This window comes from Panicum virgatum, chromosome 9N, assembly GCF_016808335.1.
Source record: "Panicum virgatum strain AP13 chromosome 9N, P.virgatum_v5, whole genome shotgun sequence".
Classification (NCBI taxonomy): Eukaryota; Viridiplantae; Streptophyta; class Magnoliopsida; order Poales; family Poaceae; genus Panicum; species Panicum virgatum.
In genome coordinates, this window is record NC_053153.1 from 17804795 (window position 1) to 17827842 (window position 23048).

The 23048-nt window shown below is 46.7% G+C and overlaps 1 protein-coding gene across 2 annotated transcripts; it reads right to left on the reverse strand.

Annotated features, from left to right (window-relative positions):
• Window positions 1-626: 626 nt before the first annotated feature.
• Window positions 627-3713, reverse strand: LOC120690699 (ACT domain-containing protein ACR4-like). Of its 2 annotated transcripts, XM_039973459.1 has the most exons (9): window positions 3349-3700; window positions 3048-3050; window positions 2877-2949; window positions 2672-2717; window positions 2462-2576; window positions 2275-2354; window positions 1587-2186; window positions 1371-1475; window positions 627-1258 (listed from the first exon to the last, which is right to left on the reverse strand). In XM_039973459.1, exons 1-9 carry the CDS (start codon window positions 3359-3361, stop codon window positions 926-928), a joined length of 1368 nt encoding a protein of 455 aa, XP_039829393.1. In that variant the 5' UTR covers window positions 3362-3700; the 3' UTR covers window positions 627-925. The 2 variants fall into 2 exon arrangements, with proteins under 2 accessions (XP_039829393.1, XP_039829394.1); XM_039973460.1 differs by lacking the exon at window positions 3048-3050 and having other exon boundaries at window positions 3349-3713.
• Between the last annotated feature and the right edge of the window lie 19335 nt (window positions 3714-23048).

The following is a 23048-nucleotide window of genomic DNA, read 5'->3' on the forward strand; positions in this document are numbered from 1 at the left end:
CAAAAGCAGCACTATTGAGATGGGCCGAGGGAGTAGCATAGTAGTCATTACAGAGGCCCCAGACTGTGACAAACATTCTCAGCTGACCCTTCAGCTGCCTGTTTCTAGATCCTCATTTCAGCTACCCGTTTTGGCCCTCCACTCAACTTTCAGGCACAGGCACAGGCACAGGCCAGGCCACCACATCTCTAGGCAATGTGAGCCGTGAGCAGGATGCGACGTCACCGCCTCGTCATCGATCAATTTGAATACCGGAGATTTTGTGATGGATGACATGGTCACAGATGAGCCACATAAGCTTGATCTGGTCTTGAAGTCTTGATACAGTTTCGTCTGCAGCAGGGTAGGCCTGTAGGCCATCAGCACCGACTTGATGCAATGCGTCCCCATCGCCAAAGCTTCAGACAAGGGGATAACCGCATGCGTTTTGACTAATGACTACTGACCTGCATCTAGCCTCCAACCACAGAATGTGAGGCGGCCATTGCTGTCATGCAGATTCCAGTGGCCAAGGACCGCTGCAATAATTCGGAAGCAAAGCGAGCCGATTCGGCCTCTCATTCCGTGGAAGATATAAAGAGATTGCCTCATGCTCTTTTCGCATTAAAATATTTGGAAAAAGGCACTGGCTTTCTGAGGTGGTAACCATCTGGGATTCAATCATATTCTGTACTGTACAGCTTATATTTACATCCTTTATCTACATTCTAAATGTATGTACAACACGAGGATGGCGAAACTGACTATATTTACAGAGAACCATGATATATGAATGAACATCCCCATATGCTATCTAGACCCCAATATATCCTGCACTACTAGAGCTGATGAGAGAACGCTTGTTCTTTCTGATCCCCCGGTTTTCCTGAACTTTGCTTCATGGCTAATGAATTTACATGGTGGTTTTCAGGACGCGGCGATATGATCAGCGCATGAACAAACCAAAGCTGTAGAGAGACCTCGGCCGGAACAAGTTGGCGAAGAGGAACCATGTGGGGGACTCGTTCTTCTGTGGCTCCGGTGGCTCAGGCTGGCCTTTCACCTGGAGGTTCTGCCCGATGGCTTGCCTGATGGAGTCTATTGTCTTCTGATCGACCGCCTCGCCTGCAGAACCGCGGACGTAGAACGCGTTGACAGCCATCCTGCCTCTTGTGGTCACCTCTGCTCTAGTAACAGTCAGGCTGTTCTCACGGAAGATGCGGGTGACCTCAGATAGCAGGCCGACCTTGTCAGTAGTACACAGCTCAAGCTTGACACCCTAGGACAACCAAAATGAGGGTAAAAAAAGGTAACTTTCAGTTTCAAGATGCACGACTAGTGGTTTTGCATATTTGGTAATGTAGTTTCAGACAAGTGAATGGCATTGTTACCTCGGATACCCTCCGTTCAATAGCTGCTTCAAGGCACTGGATGACTCGCAATCTCTCAGTTTCAGTGTTCATCGGTGATCCATTCACATGCCTTACATAGAATTCCTTCATAAGGGAAGCATCAGTATAAATGAGTGTGTTTTCTTGAACCAAAAAAATTGATGAATAAGAATAATGTCAATGACTAGTGAGAGATATCCGGGTCACTTTATTCACCTGGTAAGCTTGATTATCCTTGGCATCAATGTTTGCATGGAAAACAACATATTGCAGGTCTGTCAGAGTGCAAACCGTGTCAAACAGAAGCTTGGACCTGTCCTTACACCGGATGGTCACCACCGAGTAGTCCTTGTCGTTCCAGTTCCTCACGGTGACATTAGGCCTCTGAGACTGCTCTGGAGCCTGCCGCTGGAGCTGCTCATAGTCGCCGTCGTCAAGCATCATCTGGTGCAGCCTCCTCTCGGTGTGCGTGGTGGCAGTCCCGGATGACACCGCCATGGCGGCTCCCCTGGAGAGGTCGCCTCCCCGGAGCAGGTATGAAAGCCTCTCCCTGATCCTCTCCAGCCTCTCGGCATCTGTGACAGCCAGCCCGGTGTCCTCGTCAGTGACCCGCATCACGGCTGCAGCTCTGGTCTTGTGAGTCCAGATCTCGGCGCTGACCACATTGCACTTGAGGCTGGCAAGCACCGCGCTGACTTCTGAGAGAAGGCCTGGCCGGTCCGTCCCCATCAACTCAATGACATTGTGGTCAGCTGCGGCAGCAACGCCTACTGATCTCCGTCTTGAAGGTATGTATCTTGAATCGGCGCCCAAGGACTATGAATGTTCCAACAATACGTGTTACTAACTGCAGGAATAGACTACAAAGAAGGCATGATTGATCAATATGGTTGTATGATCATACCTTTATGATGTAGTCTTCAATCTGCACCAGGGTTTCCTCATCTTTGATCTTCTTCCCTTCCTTATCGGTCACATTGAAGACTGAAAACACGAGCGGGAAACTAAGTTACCGAGCCTGCGTCTGGTTAGGCAAAAATTGAACAAAACAAAACACAGGCGCGATCAGGCTGTGCATAGTGCGAGCTCACCATCCATGAACCATCCACCATCAGAGGTAATATATGCCTTGCCTATGACAAGGTTGAGATCAATCATAACTTGGATCACTTCTAGCAATATCCCATATTCATTTGCGCTATCCACCTACAATCGTAATAACATGGAGGACACATCAGAACCTTAATTTTCGATACCGCAGAAATGGGATTTATGCGATACAGCGAACCAGAAGAATGTACCCTGACAATTGTGGCCTCTGCTGAGGACTCGTTATCTATCACAATCCTGCAATCACCAAATTGACCATGATTAGGCATGGCACGTGTGATTTCTCATCACTAGTAATATTGCCCTGGGGGTGTGATTCTTGTGGCGGGAGAGGAGAGGAGAGGAGAGGAGAGGAGAGGAGAGAGGCGGCGGCATGTGAATAATTGGGGGGCGCACCTCGGCGGGTTCATCTTGCGTATGAAGTTGTCGTATTCGTCGTCGCTGTCCCAAGTAGGGCCGTAGCCCTCATCTGCGCCCACAGCCAGGACAAGCACATGGAAACCATTAACTCCCGCACAATTCCCTCGATGCACGGTTCAAAACGGCAAGAAACAGGGATAAAATCACCATCTGGAATTCATTCAAACAGAAACGAATTACAGGGGAGACGAGCGGGAGAATCTTATGGCGGTCATTTATTTCCAAGGAACAAACAGGAGGCACGGATTGCGAGCGCCTGCCCGGCCGGTTCCAAGAACCGAGCACAGGGCGGAAACGGAACGGGGCTGAAGACTGAACCCTAGCATCAGCAGCGAAGAGAAGATAGGGAAAGAGACGACGACGACGACGAGTGGCGCCGCAAGCCCGCAAGCCAATCCGCAGGAAGAAAGATTCTTGGGGGCAAGAAGAGAGAGAAAGAGATACCCACCCATGGAGGACATGGCCGGGGGGAGGCCGAGAACGGAGCCACCGGCAGCAGCAGCAGCAGGGAAGAGACAGGCCGTCAGGCCGGCACTGCAGCGCTCCTCCTCCTCCTCCTGTTCCTCTCCCGGCAGTATTTGTGCGCGCGCAGTGGAAAGCGCGGGGGGACGGGCGCGCGCGCGCGCGCGCGTGGTTGGCTGTCGGCGATCCTACCTAGAGAGAGAAGAGGGGAGAGTAGGTGGTGGAGAAGAGAGGGGTGGGAATGGGATGGCCCGGCCCGGGCTGCGGGCGCCCGCCTCTGCTATTCCCTCGCCTCGTCTCGCCGGGGAGCGAGTCGTTGCGCCACGCCGTGCGCTTCTTCCCCTGCTGTTGCCCCCGCCCCCTCCTCCCTCCGACCCTCCCCTGAAATCTTGGCTGGGATTGGACCACGGCTTCTTCCACATGCCCGGGCCGCTTTTGCGCCCGCGCCCCCCGGCTTCTCCCGATTCCCTTGGCGCGCCACGGCCCCTCCGGCAACCCAACCGCCACGTTGAGAGCGGGAGGGGTACTTGGCCGCCCCTGCTCGCGCCACGCATGGGGGCGGCGGATTCACACTCTGCTAGTGTCTGTTCCTCTCTCTCTCTCTATCTCTCTCTCTCATCTTTTTTCTTGAGCAAAACACTCCACTATAATTATTCTACTACTAGTGTATCAGAGGCATGGGTTCATGGAAATCACCACTCTGTAAATGTTTCTATGGATCCGTTCTTTAGAACTTTGTCATGTCTGATTGTAGTTTCCTCTTCTTTTTTGGCATGGTATTTTCTATGATGGGTTTTGTTTTCTTCAGTACAAATTAGGTATAAGAATGCCTCGGAACGTCTTTAGTCCAAAATAAAGTAAACAAGGGCACAAGTTGTATTATAAACTACCGACAATTAGGAGATGAACTCGCAAAATTAAGAACAAAACAAAATCAAGCGGCAGGGATAGTCCCAGCTCGATCAATTCTCAAGGGTGTCACAAAATTAAAGGAGACTGTTGGAATATAAGTGAATTGTCCACGTTTCCCCATCAGGTTAAGCGTTTGGATTGAATTGGTCGGTACATGCAACTCAATATGGTATCAAAGCCAGAGATCTCGAGTTCGAATCTTAGTTAGCGCAATTTAATAAAATAATTGCTGCTCTCTCCTATTCCACGTCTGAGACGTGAGGGGGAGTGTTGGAATATAAGTGAATTGCCCACCTCTCTCCACGTGAGGGCGAGTGTTGGAATATAAATGAATTGCCCACCTCTCTCCACGTGAGGGGGAGTGTTCAAATATAAGTTTGGAATATAAGTGCCCACCTCTCCCCGTCAGGGGAGTGTGGAGTGTTGGAGGGAGTGTGGAGTGTTGGAATATAAGTGAATTGCCCACCTCTCTCCACGTGAGGGGGAGTGTTGGAATATAAGTTTGGAATATAAGTGCCCACCTCTCCCCGTCAACTTAACCTTTCCGGTTGAACTGGTCCGTGCATGCAACTCAATAGAGACAACTCGGTTGAAAAAATTATAGACGTGTTGTATTTATCTTAGGTTCATATATCCACTATAAGCAGGGGCGAAGCCAGAAATTACAGCCACCGGGGTCATAATTATTTTTAACGGGTCATTAACATAAAAAAGAACAATATCTTTACATAGGATTATCCGAATTTCATCCGGATCGGCAAACCCCAACACCTATAAGCACGAATGTCCTATGTTATATTATGTATGATTAAGTACAGTATTTCAATGACCAAGCCATAAATCATTGAAGGACGTTGTTATGTTTTTAGGTTAGTGACTTGAATTCCGGAGGTGTGCTCTCAGATTATAAGCTTCCCGGTCCCAGGCTTACTCAACGAAGGATGTACTCTCTTCGCATATATGTCCTTTTTTTTCTCCTTGCTATAGAAACGGACATTCTTTCTTGTTTCATTAAAAGAAATACTGACTAATCATAGGCACAGCAAATCGATAATTCTTCCAATAGATATATAACTTGTCATGAACAACTGATGATGTAAGGAACACGACACCATTTATGCCATTTCAAGTGATTTTGGTGATCGAATGACAACACAACACTTGGACTAATATGATTGTTAAGATGATCATTCTGCTTTTAGGTTCAAGTGATGACAAAAAAAAGAGAAGATAGGTGTAGCAAGGCCCAAAGGGCCGCCCCTACGGGGGTTCCGCTACCCGGTTAGCGGACGGGGGTCGAGGGGGAGCTGCCCCTCGCGGGTCTCAGGGCAGCGCCCTGAAAGCTCTTCGGATCAGAAGCACCGGAAGAACCGACGCCAAGGGCATCTGTGCATCCGATGGTAGTCGGAAGAACCGACGCTATGGAATTCTGGTGCAGAAGTTTTTCGAAGCCAAGTCAGCCTATAGGCACCGGTTGAACCGACGGGTCAAAAAGGGGCATCGGTGCATTGGGCGTCCTATGTTCCAGAGACGATGTCAAGCGCCCAGGAGAAGATTCTTCAGCACCGGTTCAACCGACGGTGCATCGGAGTATTGCGTCGGTGCAATGACGTCAGCGCCCAGAAGAAGATTCTTAAGCACCGGATGAACCGGTGATGCATCGGTACAAAGCATCGGTTCAACCGGTGGTCACTGCGTCAGCTACTTCGGTTTATGAGTGATTGGAAGAACCGATGTTACCCCTGCCAGAGGCATCGGTTCTTCCGGTGATACGCAGAATTTCAGCTGACCGTTGGAACAACGGCTACAAGACTTGGTGGCCTATATATACGCCTCACCCCGGCCATTTGAAGCTTGCTGGAGTTGCTGGACATCCCACACACACCCAAGAACATCTCCAAGCCATACAAAAGTGTCAAGATCATATCCTTAGCCCTTAGCACACTTTGAGAGTGTTGTGTAAAGGATTAGCTCTTAGTGAGTGAGTTTGCAAGGCTTAGAGCCTTTGTGCTGTGGTTCTCTAGTGAACCAAAACAAGAGTTTGGTGCGCCGGCACCTTGGAGCGTGAAGCTCGCCGGCAACGTCATCGACCCTCCGACTTGGTGTGGAGCGGCGACGACATCTTTGTGCGGGGGACGTGGAGACTCTCATCCTTTGTGGAGAAGCTCCTTAGTGGAACCCGGGGCGAAGGTGACTGTGATTGTGTTCACGGAAGAGACTTGGTGGCCGAGTAGCAATACTCTTAGTGAGTGCTACAACAACATGGATGTAGGTGTGCCTTTGTGGCTAACCGAACCACGGGATAAACACCCGCGTCAAGAGTTTGCTATCTCCTATCCCGCTCTTTAAGCTTCCGCATTTCATACTAGCAATTTGTGTGCCTTTGCTTTCATAGAATAGTTTCTTGATAGGAAAAGGCTATAGGTTGCTAAACTCTTTTGGGATAGGGGTTTCACACTAGAACAACCTAGTTGCACATCTAGATAGCATGTTTTAGTTTAAATTTTGTGCAAACTAGTTGGAGCCATAGGTTTAAGTTTTTATTAGTGCCTAATTCACCCCCTCCCCCTTTTAGGCTAGAGCACCCGATCACTTTCAGATGACATGAACATTTTCTCAAAAAAGAGAAAAAAGAACTGACATTACAAATTCCTGTAAAAATTTTCTTGTAGAACGATTATTATTACTACCAAGTCGATGTGTGTACTAATTAGAATAATATGATGCACCAGGACCTGCCAAAATAAAGTAACACAATGGTCCGAGGACGTTACGTTGCACGCGTGCTCAAATGAAAACACAAAGTTTAATCGCCTTACTTTTCAGCAGCCCCCAGAGCTGATGAGTCACGAGCAGGGTTTTATTTCCCAACCGGAAACCGGTTACCGCCGCCCTCCGGTACCGGTTTACCGGACCGGTTAGGCCGGTAACCGGTGGAAACCGGTTGAATTCAAATCCAAATTCAAATAAATTCAAATTTTCCCGTGCAACCGGTTCCGACCGGTTTACCGGCCGGTTTTACCGGTTTACCGGTCGGTTTGACCGGTTTGAATTTCAAAAGCTCCCGTGCAACCGGTTTACCGGCCGGTTTTACCGGTTTACCGACCGGTTTGACCGGTTTACCGGCCGGTTTGACCGGTTTGATCGGTGGGCCTTCATGGGCTGGCCCATTTTATTTCTTTTTCTTTTTTGATTTAACTTTAAATTCCCACAAACTATACTAAATGAATGAATTTTTGAGAAAATTTGACACCATTAGATTCATCACACCTTGAAGTATTTTTAGGAATTTTTTGAGAATATTTTATTTTTTGAATTCAAATTTAAAATTTAAATTTTGGCCGGTTGGGTACCGGCCGGAACCGGAACCGGAACCGGACCGGACCGGTTTGACCGGTAACCAGTCAAACCGGACCGGTTCCCACCGGTTAGGTTAACCTTGGTCACGAGAGGTTCGCCTAATCAATCTTCTGAAGATTCTGGTAATAACCTGAGTTGGTTGCTGAACAAGACAAAGCATCAAAAGGAGAACAGAATGATTCGGATACTTTCACTAGTACGTACTACCACGACGTGACAAGCTTGATAATGACACATTACCCTGCAAGAAAGCCTACATATATAGAATAAATATGTCATGGTATGACTAGGCTGTGCCTAGGCAGGCCATGGAGTGATTAGCTGCATAGTGAATTAGTTAGAAGAAAAGAAGGACACCTACCTTTGGTACTTGCAAGGATATTCAGACAGACCTTTTCTATGACAAGTTGCATTTATACTAGCTAGCACCAACAGTAAAAAGGGGCCATGTTGCTCTTTTACCCCAAACGGCAAACGACGGGATCAATCTTACTAGAACATTCTGAGTCATAGCATATGTGTTTACTACTAAGTGCCACTTGCTTCTGTAAAGTAGAATCTTAGTGGCATTGGGAAGAAACCTTCATGGTCCACATTACCCCAATAATGCTTTGTATAAACTTGATTTGTTTGTGGATCGCTGACACCGGAAAAAGCTTTGAATTGGAGAAGTAATATCGGTACGGTGTCTCCATATAATACCGATCGAGCTTATTGATAAGCTTGTGTATATATACATATATGTGTTGTTCTCTTCACTACTGGAAACGGCATAGCTTCCGTGTGCAGCCACTTTACCGTGTGCTCAAAATCGGGCACACGGCAAAGGCCCTCTTTGCCGTGTGCTGCAAGGGAGGCACACGGCAAAGTACATGAATACGGCAAATGTGAACTTTGTTGTGCGCCCAACAGCACAACACACGGCGAAAACTGTTGCACATGGCAACAATAGATGTTTGCCGTGTGCCTGCATTAAGGCACACGGCAAACTTGACGCAGCTGATGCCATTATGGATGTCCGTTCTCTTTGCTGTGCGCCATAGCAGGCACTCGGCAAATTCAAAAATTTGTTGTGTGCAGAAGCTCAAGCACACGACAAAGTTGTTCAAAAAAAATTGATTCCACACTTCCAACTTTTTCTGGTATACAAGTATTGCATATGGTACTTTATATTAACACATGATATTTTTTAAGTCTATTTTCTATATTTAGTCATTTAATTTCATTAAACACATTTGTTGGAATTAAGTCCAATTTGAATTGCAAATGATTTGAATAACAGAGTAAAATTCATCGAAAAATCATATTCATATTATTGAGTCCAATCTGAGGCCGTATCCATGAAATGGGAGGCAATAGCGAACATCTTTTTCGCGAGCCATGACCGGGTACATGAGGCCGAATCATTCTAAAATTCTATAAATAACATATGAAGTCTAAAAATCCTAAAATTTATTGTGATATCATAATTTCATGTGCTGAGTATATGGTGAAAAATTGAGAAGGTTTCAAACAAGTTTGACCTATGTTCCCTACAGATCGAAACATATCCGAAGAAGATCCATAGAGTCGAGAAGGAATCGTTCAAATTTCGAGTCAAAGTGACGATCGAATTGGGTTTTTAGTTCACAACTTTTTGTATATCCAATACCCAACTTAGATCCCTTAATGCCAAATTTTAGTAATTTTTCGAATCTGTTTCTTAATTTTAAATTTTTTTGGAAGTTAAACTGTATCATGTGATTTACATTTAAATTATGCTTTAACTACATGAAATAATGGTTTTTTTTCCAAAGAATCATCAAACATCAAATGTTTATTCACTTTGGCAAAAGTATTTAAAGTTCGTTCAATCAAATTTCATTAAACACGCACTACCGGAAATTCCAAGAATGCCGGTTTTAAATGACCTCGGATGTAAATAATTTATATATCGAAATTGTAGAGCTCATTGAGATCTAAAATCTTATAGTTTACAACTTTTAGATTTGAGTTCATTTAGCCATCCAAAATTTCGTTACAAGCGCGTAGAAAAAACATAATAGCCACATCAGCAATCCATGTGTCTGCAATGCTGGCTTTTGATTGGCTGAGGTGGCACTAGCTGCCCTCCCCTCTCCCTCCCCATCGCATGGATAGATAAGCCAACCCCACCCTCTCTCTCTCCGCCGGTGGGCGGAGTCCTCGGGCTCGGGCGCGGCGGCCACGAGCGGCGGCGGCGGCCTCGAGCAGCGGCGGCGGCGCGGCCTGGGGCAGTAGCGGCGGTGGTGGCCGGCGGGGCCACCTGCGGGCGCCGCCCCCTCTCCTCTCCTGGTGGCGGCTAGCGTGGCGGTGGTGGTGGTGGTGCCCAGCGTGGCGGTGGTGGCCGGCGTGGTAGTGGTGGTGGCGACGGCGGCCGGCCGGCGGCGTGGTGCTGGTGGTGGCGGCCGGCGGCATGGTGGTGGTGGCCGGCGTGGTGCTGGTGGTGGCGGCCGACGGCGTGGTGGCGGCGGTCGGCATGGTGGCGGCAGCGGCTGCCGTTTTTTTATTTTTTTGGAAAAAGGTTTGCCGTGTGCCATGGAGTAGGCACACGGAAATTAGTCTCTTTGCCGGCTGTTGTATGTCGTGAGTCATTTGTCGTGTGTAGCACACGGCAAAACTTTTGCCGTGTGTTTAACGGCTTTTGCCGTGTGGCACACGGCAAATGAGAGGCATCCGGTAGTGCTTGTTGGAATTAGCTTAAATAAATAAATTTGCTCGGAGTTCAATCGTTTGGGGTTTATTGTATTCAGGTTCAGCACTTCAGCTAGTAGCTTTTTTTTGGAAATGACTTCAGCTAGTAGCTAGCCCTTACTATATGAAAAGATAGTGCAACTTCTGTTGGGGGATTGCATTCGTCCTGAACTGGGAATGGCCCGCCATAAAATTATGACCCCGTGCCCCAATATTCTGTCAGCTCTTCACCTGATCTATAGAAGATTATTCTGGAGTTAGCCGAGATAGAGGGCCAGACTGAACAAGACAAGCATCAAAGCAAAACACAGCGAGTGTAGACACTTTAACTAGCAGCCCTACCATGATACGGTTGACGACAGTGACATGTTAGTATGTTACCATGGAGGAAAGCCTGTAAAGGTGAAGAGGATCGATCGGTATCAGCGTCTGAGTAGGCCATGGAGTAATTAATGGTCCAGTCACGTCATTACCGGCCAACAGAAAAAACTTCCTTGGTACTTTCGAAGAAGGACATTCACATCACTTTATGACTAAGGCTGTGTTTAGATCCCAATTTTGGAGTGCCAAAACACACTGTAGCATACTGTAGTACTTTCGTTTGTATTTGGTAATTATTGTTCAATCATTGACTAATTAGGCTCAAAACGTTCGTCTCGCAAATTAGAACTAAACTATACAATTAGTTTTTTATTTTATCTATATTTAGTACTCCATGCATGTACCATAAGTTCGATGTGATAGAGAATCTTTTTTGGATTTTGGACTTTTGGGGCAACTAAACACAGCCTAACAAGTTGCACTCGTAGTAAAAGAGGACAATTTGGTTCCATGACACCGGAAAATGGCCACTCCTCAAAAAAAAAAAAAAGAGAGTGTACCCAGTGCCGTAGGCTTCCCGCACTGTGCGGACTCCTCAAAATGGCCACTCCTCAACTTGGAACAAATATACTCTCCATCGTACTAGATTTTTCCTAAGTCAATTTTACCGAACTTTGATCAAATTTATAGAAAAAATAATAATAGTTATACTACCAAATTTATTTCATTGAATCCACCGTGAAGTATATTTTGATAGTGCAATTGTTGGATATAGTATAATTGTTGCTATATTTTTCTATAGACTTGATCGAAGTTAATCAAGTTTGACTTAAGATAAATCTAATATAACATATAAACAAAAACGGAGGGAGTAATTACGAAATTTCACATCGCTTACAATTCCAAGTATATATCTTAAGGGCATAACCAAAGCTCCTCTAGTCTAGTTGGTTAGAGGAGCTGAGGTATGGTCGTCCCCACGAGGTCGCGAGTTCGAATCCCAGTTGGGACGAATTTCCGCCCGTGGGTAAAAAAATCCCCTCGCTGTGCTCGCCGTAAGGCTTGGCCCTCACGGGCATGGGCCAGGGTTCGGGGATTTTCCGCGGCCGGGAGAAGCCGTGTTGCTTCCTCTTAATGAAAAATGGTGGGGTCCGTTCACCCCTCCGGCCGCGTTTTTTTATATCTTAAGGGCATAGTTTTCTTTCTTGTTAGGGCCCACTTGGACCACATGATGATGATTATCTCAAGAACTAGCTAGTATGCAGGGAAGAAAACAGCCACACTCTACAAACTCTTGTTTTAGATGGTGTCTAGCTAATCTGCAAATTAAAGTCCAAGCGTGCCATCTTGAGCACTGAACGAATGATGAATCGGTTAGGTCATGGGCCAAAGAAGTAGTAGTAGTAGTAGTAGGCAAGTTGTGCATTTAGCAATGCGCGGCAAGTGGACGTTTGTGAGTCATCACCAGACCCACCGACGATTTGTGCAGATAATGCGATCGATTAGCCACTCATCGAGTGCTTTGCCACGAATCAGGAGATGAATGAAACCTTTTGCTGGTTGGATGTTTATACTACTTTCCCTACTTCCTGCATGCATGATGCTGGCTGCTGTTTCGCAGCAGCATCAGATGGTGATCTTATTGGATCAAGATTCAAGACAAGTATCAAAGAAAAAAAAATTAACTAGGTACTTTCCTCCTGTCTTTGAAAAGATTAATTTTATTGGCAATGATGTGTCGCTGACTCATAATGAGCTAGAGGACTATGTTCGGCTGGCTTGTCAGCCAATCAGTCAGTAGTGTTTTTCTCTCACACCAAATCAGTACCAGTCACCAGCCAGCCAGCAGAACTTTTCTCTCACACCAAATCAGCACCAGTCAGCAGTACTTTTCTCTCACAACAAATCAGCACTAGCAGGCTTGACCAAGGATAGGAAATCAGAACAATGCTCATCAATGGCAAAAGGTTTCCACAACACACACGAGCCTAGCCTGCCACTGCAGGCTGCATGCTGGGAAATCGGTTCCCCTTTGCGAGTTCTGACGTGAACAAGCTCGGCGGTCGAATCACGGGGCCATGGTGATGCTCGGCCGTTGCCACGCTTATGGGCAGGCTCTCAGCGGTTTCTAGCATGGAGGATGGATCACTGGTGAAAAACATGTTCGTCGTGCTTTGGACTGGCAACGATGGTGTCTGGTACGTTATGTTCCTATTAAGGGCATCGTCTTGGGATATCTCCATACCTCCACTACTGACGGTCCGGTGCTCCTAAGACTTACCAGGGGTGGTTATCTTCATGTGTGTGTTGCCTACTTGGACCGTCGTCTTGGAGGTCTTTCGATATGATTTAGTGGCCTCAGCGGCATCAGATGGATCGGATTTCGAGTTTCTATGAAAACTAGAGGTTTCTTTCTTGTACTCTTAGATCCTCGTTTAAGGTATAGAATCTAAGAATTCTTGTAACGATTGACATTCATGTGTGGAATTTTTTCCTTTTTATCTAAAAAAATGGCGATGCTCGGTTAGCATCCGCTTTCCACGATTCCACGTTCGATCAGCTGCCTCCCGAAGGAGCGAAGGACCAAGTTGCTGCATTGCGATTGCACATTGAGACTTGCGAGCTAGCTAGAAATTCCAAATTCGAAGCAGAACCAAACTTTGGCAAGTGATGTTGTGGCGGCGGCGGCGGCGGCGGCGCATCGATCCGCCATGCGCATCATCAAGTGGCGGGTGCGTGGCGGACCGTCCGATCCTAGCGTGTGAATCTATCCGGTGCCATGCATGTCCGGCCTATCGCCGATCCCCCGAGGCGTCTCGTGTACGGTTCCGCCGCGCTGTGTGTTGAGAGACCGGCCAGCTGAGAGGATGAGGGAGAAGACGAGGAGCAACAAGGCCGTTGCCAAGTTGGGTTTGCCCCATCCGTCTCGGCATATTTTCTATCCTCATCTCCAGCCGCGGCAGGTGATCGATGATACCATGTTGGATTCGACTACCCGACCTCTGCTTGGACTTTGGAGAACGGCACGGCAGGGTCGAAGTTTACCGGGTCGACTTCGCAAGTGGTCGATTACGTTCACAAGTTCTTTTTTCTTTCTGGACAGCAATGTTCAGAAAGATTCGGAGCATCCGGCACGACGACACACTACCGGAAAACGCACAAATACCGAGTGTCTACGGGTTTGCCGAGTGCCAGACCACGGGCACTCGACAAACATGTGGCACACGGCATGCCCACACTTTGCCGAGTGCTGGCCGTCGGCAAAGAACGACACTCGGCATACCGCGTCTTTGCCAAGTGCCGGAAGGCGAGCACTCGGCAAAGATAGGTCACGTGCCCAGCACGGCGCACGGCCGTTATCTTTTGCCGAGTGCTGCAAAGATGGCACTCGGCAAAGTGTAAACTTCGCCGAGTGTCTGTGTTCGGCACTTGGCAAAGCCTCTTTCGCCGAGTGCCATCCTCCTGGCACTTGGCAAATAGTTTCTATTTTTATTTTTCTTTCATTCAAAATTTTTTATAATCAACTCAAATTTGAAAACTTAATCCCTAGTAGCATATGATATTTTCATTCATTGGTTTACTGTATTCTGTTATTTTTTTTCTGTTTGCGGGGAATATTCTTTGAAGTTATTTTTAAATTAGAAGTGGTTCGAAATTTCGAAACCTTTGAAAGAAAAAGTGATATTCATGTATCTGGAATCAAAACTGATGCCGCATGCGTGAAAGAACTGAATAGTTGAAGCATCTTTATCACGAAACTTGATCGCAAGCTTGTGCAGGGACGTTCGGAAAAAAACAAGAAATAGCAAATAATGTCTGAAAATCATGAGACTTGTTGAGATGTCATGGTTTTATGTGAGGATAGTGTGAAAAAAGTTAACAGCATTTCGAACAACTGATAAAGTACGTTGCTTAGATACCGGAGGATCTCCGAAGAAGTTTCGGAGAGATGCGGATTATTCGGCATGATTTGTACTCGAAATGAAAGTCGCATTGGATTTTGAATATGATACTTTTTCTATAGACAAAGAACAACAAAATATGTGTCCTGTGAAAATTGGGTTAATTTTTTAATTTGTTATATATATATGCACTCATTCAAAATCAATGTATTTAGTAAGAAGCTTTGTTTTAAACGCATGAAATAATAGAATTTTTTGCATGAAATAATAAATCATAAATAGTTAAATGATTTTCGTAAGTTATTTAAATAATCTTCATAAAAATTTTGTCATACACCTAATCAAAAAGAATTAGTTGGTACAATTTAATTTGGACTTGGAAACACATGAAATATTAGTTTTTTTACAAAGAATCATGAAACACCAAATGCCCCTTGTTTTAATTTGAATTTCAAATAATAATACTTGAAATAATGGATTTTCATGAATTGGAATGTGAAAAACAATTTGTTTTGCACAATACTAGGTATTCTGCAAAAGTTTGCCGAGTGCTAGCTGGGAAGGCACTCGGCAAACATTTTTTTCGTTTTTTACAAGTATATGCTGAGTGCCTAACCGGCGGCTCATGGCAAAGAATTTTTTTTTCATAGAGTCTTTGCGGAGTGCCTGATCCGGGGCACTCGGCAAAGATATATTTTAATTTTTCTTGTATGCTTTGCCGAGTGCCGGATCGGAGGCACTCGGCAAAGCTGATCTGACACTCGGCGAATATGCTTCAACCAGGATTTATCCCCGTCCACAAGCCCGCCCGCCACACACCCCGCCAGACACACACACGCACGCGCCGACGCCCACCCGACCCGCGCCGCCGCTCCGGCGTCCCCCACCACCCCGCCCCGCCCCGGCGAACCTCGCTGCTCCGGTGTCCCCATCCGCCCCGGCCCCGGCGACCCTCCCCGCCCCGGCCCGCGCCGCCGCTCGACGCCACCACGGCCCGCGCCGCGCCGCCGCCGCCGTGTGCCGCCCCGGGCCGCGCCGCCGCCGCCGTTTGCCACCCCAGCCGTCCGCGCCGCCGCACCGCGGCCCCGAGCCGCAGCGCTGCCGGCCGCCCCTCCACACCGGCCGCCCCTGCACACCGCTAAGGTAATTTTTTAAATTTCATTTAGTTTATTTTGTTAGTGAATATTTTTAATTATTTAGTGTATGTAGAATTTAGGTTATTTAGTTCATTTTTAGATAATTATTTATATTTTATTTATATTGTTTTAGGTTAGTTTATTTTGAGATAGTTATTTAGAATTCAATTTATATAGAATTCAGTTTATTTAGAACTTAGTTTATATTCTTAGTGTATATTTTTAATTTGTTAGTTTATTTAGTGAAGTAGATATTTATTTAGTTTATGTTAGTTTACAACCGATATATTGATAACTAAATTAGAGTTTAGTTTATTTGAATGGATATTGATATTTAGTTAGTTTATTTAGTAAATCATGTTCGTAGATCACGCAAACCAGTTAGGCGTCTCCCGTTCGGAAGAGATATGACTGGAGATATGCAGTTTTTTCTGCATATCTTTAATCGTATCTGTTTCGAATTGTCCACACTTCTTTGGACAGCCCGAGGATGCGTAGATGGGGTCAGGTTCAATGGTCCACTCCGATCCGAGTCAGAGTTTCGGCATCACCTTCCTGTTGTTCTCGGGATACACAATCTCCCTTTCGGGATGTGTATCTGGAGAACAGCGGGGAGGTGCTGCCGAAATTCTGTCTCGGATAGGAGTGGATCATGGAAGCTGACCGCATCTACGCATGGTCAGGTGGGATTAGAACCTATCTTTACCTACTAGACTCTAAGCCGAATTTTGATAGTAGTCGCTGATATCTTGGAAGATGGATGACCGTGAGTGGATGTACACCGGCCGGGTAACTCAAGCTAGCATGACCAATGAATGGATTGAGAAGACTAACGAGTTATTGGAAGAGGCATGGGCGCAAGCTGAAGGGTCGAGATTCATGTGGTGTCCCTACAAGAGTTGTGGAAACCAGAAACGAAAGACAAAGAAGGTCATGGGCGAACATCTTGTCAATTATGGATTTACGCCAGACTATACCTGGTGGATCTTTCACAGTGAAGCCCATCATATGAGGGACGAGGTCGTGAGGCAACGCATTGATGAATGTGATGCTGCTGGTGGGATTGAAGACATGTTAGACGACTATGAGGAGGCACATTTCGGTGAAGGACCGCAGGAGGAGGAGCCAGAGGCAAGCACAAAAGCGTTTTACGAGATGTTGGAGGCGGCACAGAAACCTCTTCACGGCCAAACAAAGGTTTCTCAGCTGGATGGCATTGGACGCCTTATGGCCTTAAAGTCCCAGTTTGGCCTGAGCCGAGACGCCTTTGATAGTATATTGACCGTTTTTGGGAGCATGCTTCCGGAAGATCACATTCTGCCCAAGACAATGTATTAGGTGACGAAAATTCTTAGTGCACTGAAGATGCCATATGAGTAGATACATTCTTGTACTAATGGGTGCATCTTATTTAGGAAAGAGCACGAGGCTGAAACTTACTGTCCAAAATGCAAAGCCTCAAGGTTCCTGGAGGTGGATGCTGGTGACGGTCAGCCTAAGAGGCAGCTCACGATTCCTGTGAAAATCGTACGTTACCTTCCATTCATTCAGAGGATCCAAAGACTCTATATGACCGAGGAAACCGCGAAACAGATGACATGGCACAAAAAAGGTGTTCGATACAACCCAGATAAGATGTGCATCCCTCCGACGGTGAGTCATGGACTCATTTTGATGAGATTCATCATGAGAAAGCTAAAGAAGCTCGTAATGTACGTGTTGCACTGGCAACCGATGGGTTCAATCCTTATGGTATGATGGCCGCATCGTACTCATGTTGGCCCGTGTTCGTTATTCCCTTGAATCTCCCCCTCCCCCCCGGCGTTCTCTTTCAACGACAAACCATATTTGTGTCGTTGATTGTTCCTGAGCACCTAGGGAATAAAATGAGTGTTTACATGGAGCATCTAATCGATGAGTTGATCAAAGGATGGGAGGAGGGGGTGTGGACATACGACCGAGCGACAAAGACAAACTTCAGAATGTATGTGTGGTACCACTACTCCCTGCATGACCTCCCAGCATATGGCATTTTCTGCGGATGGTGTACTCATGAAAAGTTCCCATGCCCAACATGCAAGTCAACTCTGCAGTTCATTTGGTTGAGAAAGTGGGGCAAGTATTCGTCGTTTGACAAACATCGACAATTCCTTCCTGCTGATCATCCATTTAGAAGAGACATTAAGAACTTCACTAAAGGTGTCGTAGTTACACGATCTGCACCGCAGATGCTGACGGGTGCCGTGCTTCATGCTCAGATAGATGCTCTCCAGGTCAATGATGCAGGTGGTTTTGTGGGATATGGCGAAGAACATTCCTGGACTCAGATCTCTAGCTTGTGGAGGCTTCCCTATATTATTGATCTCCTCCTTCCACACAACATTGATGCCATGCACACTGAAAAGAATTGGGGCGATGCTCTTTTTGGAACTGTCATGGACATCCCTGATAAGATGAAGGACAATGTCAAGGCTCGAGTGGATCTGGCAACATTGTGCGATAGACCAAGATACGAAATGAAGACTCCGAGACCAGGGAGACAATGGAGGAAGACTCCGGCGGATTTCGTCCTAACGAGGCCCCAAAAAAAGGAAGCACTAGAGTGGATCCAAAAGTTACAATTTCCAGATGGGTATGCAGCGAATCTGAGGAGGGGAGTTAATTTGACTACGATGCGAATCAACGGGCTGAAGAGTCATGACTACCACATATGGATTGAGCGGCTTCTTTCTGTGATGGTTCGAGGCTATCTCCCTGATAATATATGGCGAGTGTTGGCAGAGTTGAGCAATTTCTTCTGTCAGCTGTGTGCTAAGGAGTTATCTCGGGCCATCATTTTGGACATGGAAAAAGTGGCCCCTGTGTTGCTATGTAAGCTGGAGAAGATCTTTCCACCCGCCTTCTTCAATCCGATGCAGCATTTGCTTCTACATCTTCCGTACGAGGCATGGATGGGGGGGCCTGTGCAGTACCGTTGGTGCTATCCAATTGAGAGATGTCAGAAGGTCCTTCGAACAAAATGCAAAAATAAATGTAAAATTGAAGCTTCTATTGCAGAGTCATATATTCTGGAGGAGGTGTCAAACTTCACAACCAAATACTATGGTGACAATCTTCCCAGCGTGCATAATCCACCCCCTCGTTACAATGCTAGCGATAATGAATCGAGTCTCAGCATCTTCCGAGGACAACTTGGAAGTGCAAGTGATGCGAGGTACAAGACCTTGAACCATGAAGAGTGGCGCCATATCATGCTATACGAGTTGACCAACCTTTCCGAGGTGGAGCCGTATATTGCGTAAGTACTCAACATTGTGCCCAATTCACGAGTTTCCATTTCACAAGTTTCCACTACTTAGCATCCAACCCCCTTTGTCATTTTTGATACAGGGAATTTCAACAACTATTTTGGCATCGGTCAAGGGCTCCAACCCCGATGGAAATGGAGAGTCTTCTTAAAAATGGCGTGGGAAATTCACAACCCGATTTCATTTATTGGTTTCAACAGAAGGTGGTCTTGAATTCATAGTTCTATTCTATTTCGTTGTCCTCGAACTATATGACAAACTATCCTGCATACGCTTGCAGGGCCAAACTGATTCGTCCATAAGTGCCAAATTGAGACAGGTTGCCGATGGTTTTAGCTACAGGGTCAAGTCGTTTAACGTTTATGACGTGAACGGATATCGCTTCCACACAATGACATACGAGCAGAGTCGACCCAATCAAAGAACCACTAATACCGGCGTTTTTACGCCAGGTCAAGACGGAGTCGAGTATTACGGAAGAGTTGAAAAAATATACAAACTCAAGTTTCATGGTTCTGTACCACTCACTCCAGTCATTTTCAAATGCTATTGGTTTGATCCAACATTAACAAGACATACCCCTAGTGTTGGCCTAGTCGAAATTCGGCAGGATTCAATGTTACAAGGCGATGATGTGTACATTGTGGCTCAACAAGCCATACAAGTTTATTATCTCTCATACCCATGCCAAACCGACCACCGTCTTCGGGGTTGGGATATTGTGTATAAAGTATCACCACACGGCAAACTACCTCTCCCAAACAACGAAGATTACAACAATGATAGAGAGTTTTTTCAAGAAGAGGAGCTACAAGGGAGTTTCGAGATAGACTTATCCGACGAGATCGGAATGGAAGTCGATAATGAAAGGGAAGTTGACGAGGAATGTGGAGATGAGGTTCAAAATATTCAGGACTTACAATTACTAGAGCGACTATGTTTAGGCAGAGACAGTGAAGACCACATTCCTCCTTCAGATTCTGCTGGTTATGTTGACATAGCTGATAGTGATGATGAGGATTACGATCCAGCTAATCCCGATTATGATGACTACTTCTAAAACATGTAGGACTCGCAATATTTAATATATATTATGTTAATTTGTAGTTATATTTTCTTTATTTTTATTTATTTGTAAGTATTGTTTATATTGACTAATTCGTTCACTCCTTTTGATTTCAGGTAACTAAACAAAGATGGCAAGCGGTCACAAGATGACTTGGCTGAGCTCCTTGTACAGGGGCACTGGTGGAGGAGGCGGTAGTGGGTCCGACACACCCGAGGGGTCCGGGAGCCGTAGTGTTCGCAAAGGTGGTGGAGGAGGGGGAGGGAAAGGGAGAGGGAGAGGGAGAGGGAGGGGTGGAGGAGGAGGTAGTGGGAGTGGTGGAGGAGGTAAGGTGAGGAGGGGGAGGAGGGAGAGGACCCCTTCTCCTGTAGAGGACGAGGAGGAGGAGGAGGAGAAGGAGGAGGAGGAGGAGAGGGTGGAGGACCAGGGGAGCGAGGAGGAGGCCGAGGAGGGGGCGGCAGGAGGTGAGTGGGTAGTGTGGTTGCGTGGACCGTCGCAACTCCCGCGACGTCCGATACCTCTAGCGAGACGCCCGATGATTCGGCCACTAGAGCCTAAGTAAGTATGTTAGTACTTATTTATTATGCATTACATATATTTAAAATCGCAATACTAACTAAAATTTTACCTTAAACACTCTTGCAGGGGGTGGTTTTTTGTGCAGCCTGGTGAGCACAAACGAAAGCCCAATAGTATCTTGGGTCTTCTGTGCAGGCAGCACTTCCCCGGGCTCGTGATGCATGCCGGGGTCCTGGAGCCGGCATACACGTGGGACCACTACATGGCCAGCCCGGATGCTACTGATCGCAAATGAAGGAACTTCACCACCAAAGCGAGGCGGGTGGTGTGGGAGTTGTGGGTAAGTCATCCTCGCACTAAAATGGTCGAAATATCGCATTCTGTTTCAATTTTTTGAATGATGATTGCAATTATCTTGTGGGTATATATGAAGTATTTCTACAGGTGCGAGGAAGGCTATGAGGCCCAAGCGAACGAGCAGGCTCACGAGACTTGCTAGAAGCTGGTGAAGGACATGCACTACGAGGCGTGTGTCCAGGCCGTCGTTGTGTACTGCGCCGAATTCGAGAAGAGGAGCATCAAGAAACCAGCCGCAAGGGACATCTTCCTCACGCGAGACCAGTACTTAAGGGTAAATAAATGACATCTCTACTCATTTATCTTGTATTTGATATTACAATATGTCATACACTTCATTACGTTTATGTGCCTCCTAACTGATGGGCAAACAAGGCCGAGTGCTGGTCTATGATGGTGGACAAGTGGATCAGCGAGGAATGGGCCCGCCAGCACGCCTTATGCCGGGAGCGCCGCTTGATGATGCCGGGTCCGGCACATCATCAAGGGAGCCTTAGCCTCGGCGAGTACAAGAATACTTGGGTAAGTTCACTAATTTCTTCATTCTTTCTAAAGCTATATTTTGAATTCTTACTAATCATCTTGTTGACTTCTTGGCAGTCGGAGTCTTATCCAGGCCAGTCTTGCAACGACTTCACGGCGTACGCCATGTCTCACATGGGCAAGGCGACGTCGGACGTGGCCTACAACCCGGCAGCTTCACCAGAGACCTACACAAACCCAAGCATCCACGCGCGCATCAATGTGTACACAGAGGTGGGAAGGGCGCTCCACGGGGAGACTTGGGATCCGACCACCGCGCCACTCTTTGGAGAAGCCATCATGAGGGCGGGACAAGGGAAGAAGCACGGGCGGTACTTGATCGCCAACAGCTTGGTCGACACGGCGAGTACGCCCAGTCTCTCGCAGCTTAGGGCAAGTACCACCGACTCGACCCCGCCTATACGCCCACGGCCTGAGACTTCAGTGGCCAGCGTGCACCAGAGACAGGTTAGTTTAGATTTAGTTGCCGTTCTATGATTAAAATGAAACTTTGCTTTGTATTGTAACATGGAGGTTTAAATCTTGTAGGCCGAGATGGAGGCAAAGTTTGAGGAGGAGAGGAGGCGCCGAATGGAGATCGAGGCCAAGCTGGAGCAGGAGCGGAAGCTGAGGGAAGAGTAGTCGGTTATGTTGCACAGCATGGTCACCTGGATGCAAGGACTTGGCGCATCGATGAACTATGCGACGCCGCCTCCTCCCTTCGCCTTACTCTCCTGCAGGACCTTCTGACACTCCCGTGAGTATGCTTTGTTTATAGATATTAATTATTATATCTTTGTTATTCTTACTCAATTTATATGTTTCTATTTACAGAATCAGCCGTGAAACGCATCGAACGACCCTCCTCTGGACCAGAACTCGCCGGTAGCCCCGTGGCAATCTTCCCCCCCCCCCCACCCCCCACACCTGACCGTGAGTGACACCTGCTCGTAGCTTATACACTAGTGGACTTGGCGCGTCAATGGACTCTTAGCTTGTGACATTATCTTGTGGACATATTTTATGTATTTGACTATATATATGTGATGGACTCGTTCTATGTGATGTATTGTATATCGGACTGGTGATATATGTGATGGACTCGTTATTTGTATCGATGCTATTCTCGTATTTGTCAATTATATATTTGTTGTTATAACTGCCTGTAATGTCCCTGTATTTATATATATATTTGTTGTATTTATATCGAAAAATAGAGAAATAAAATAAAATAAAAATTTGGCAACTTTTGCCGAGTGCTTATGCAAAAATACTCGGCAAAGTGGCCTTCACAAGTCAGCAGAACAGCCACTTTGCCAAGTGCTAAAGTCCTGGCACTCGGTAAAGATTTTAAAGTTTGCCGAGTGCCAGGATGCAGCACTCAGCAAAGCGGCCACGCGGCGGGACCCTGGGCGGCCACTTTGCCGAGTGCCAAGCGCCGACACTCAGCAACGTTTAGTACTTTGCCGAGTGCCTGCCGTTAAGCACTCGGTAAAAAGAGCCCGCCCAGGGTTGCGCCTCGTGGCTCCTATGCCGAGTGCCAAGGCTCTCGGCAAAATCTTTGCCGAGTG

Bases quoted from the DNA above. Each gene is read 5' to 3' on its own strand.
- LOC120690699 (XM_039973459.1), bottom strand. The intron at 2,718-2,876 runs GTGCGCCCCCCA...TGGTGATTGCAG, and splicing joins CGCAAGATGAACCCGCCGAG to GATTGTGATAGATAACGAGT. The intron at 2,355-2,461 runs GTGAGCTCGCAC...TCGTGTTTTCAG, and splicing joins TGGTGGATGGTTCATGGATG to TCTTCAATGTGACCGATAAG.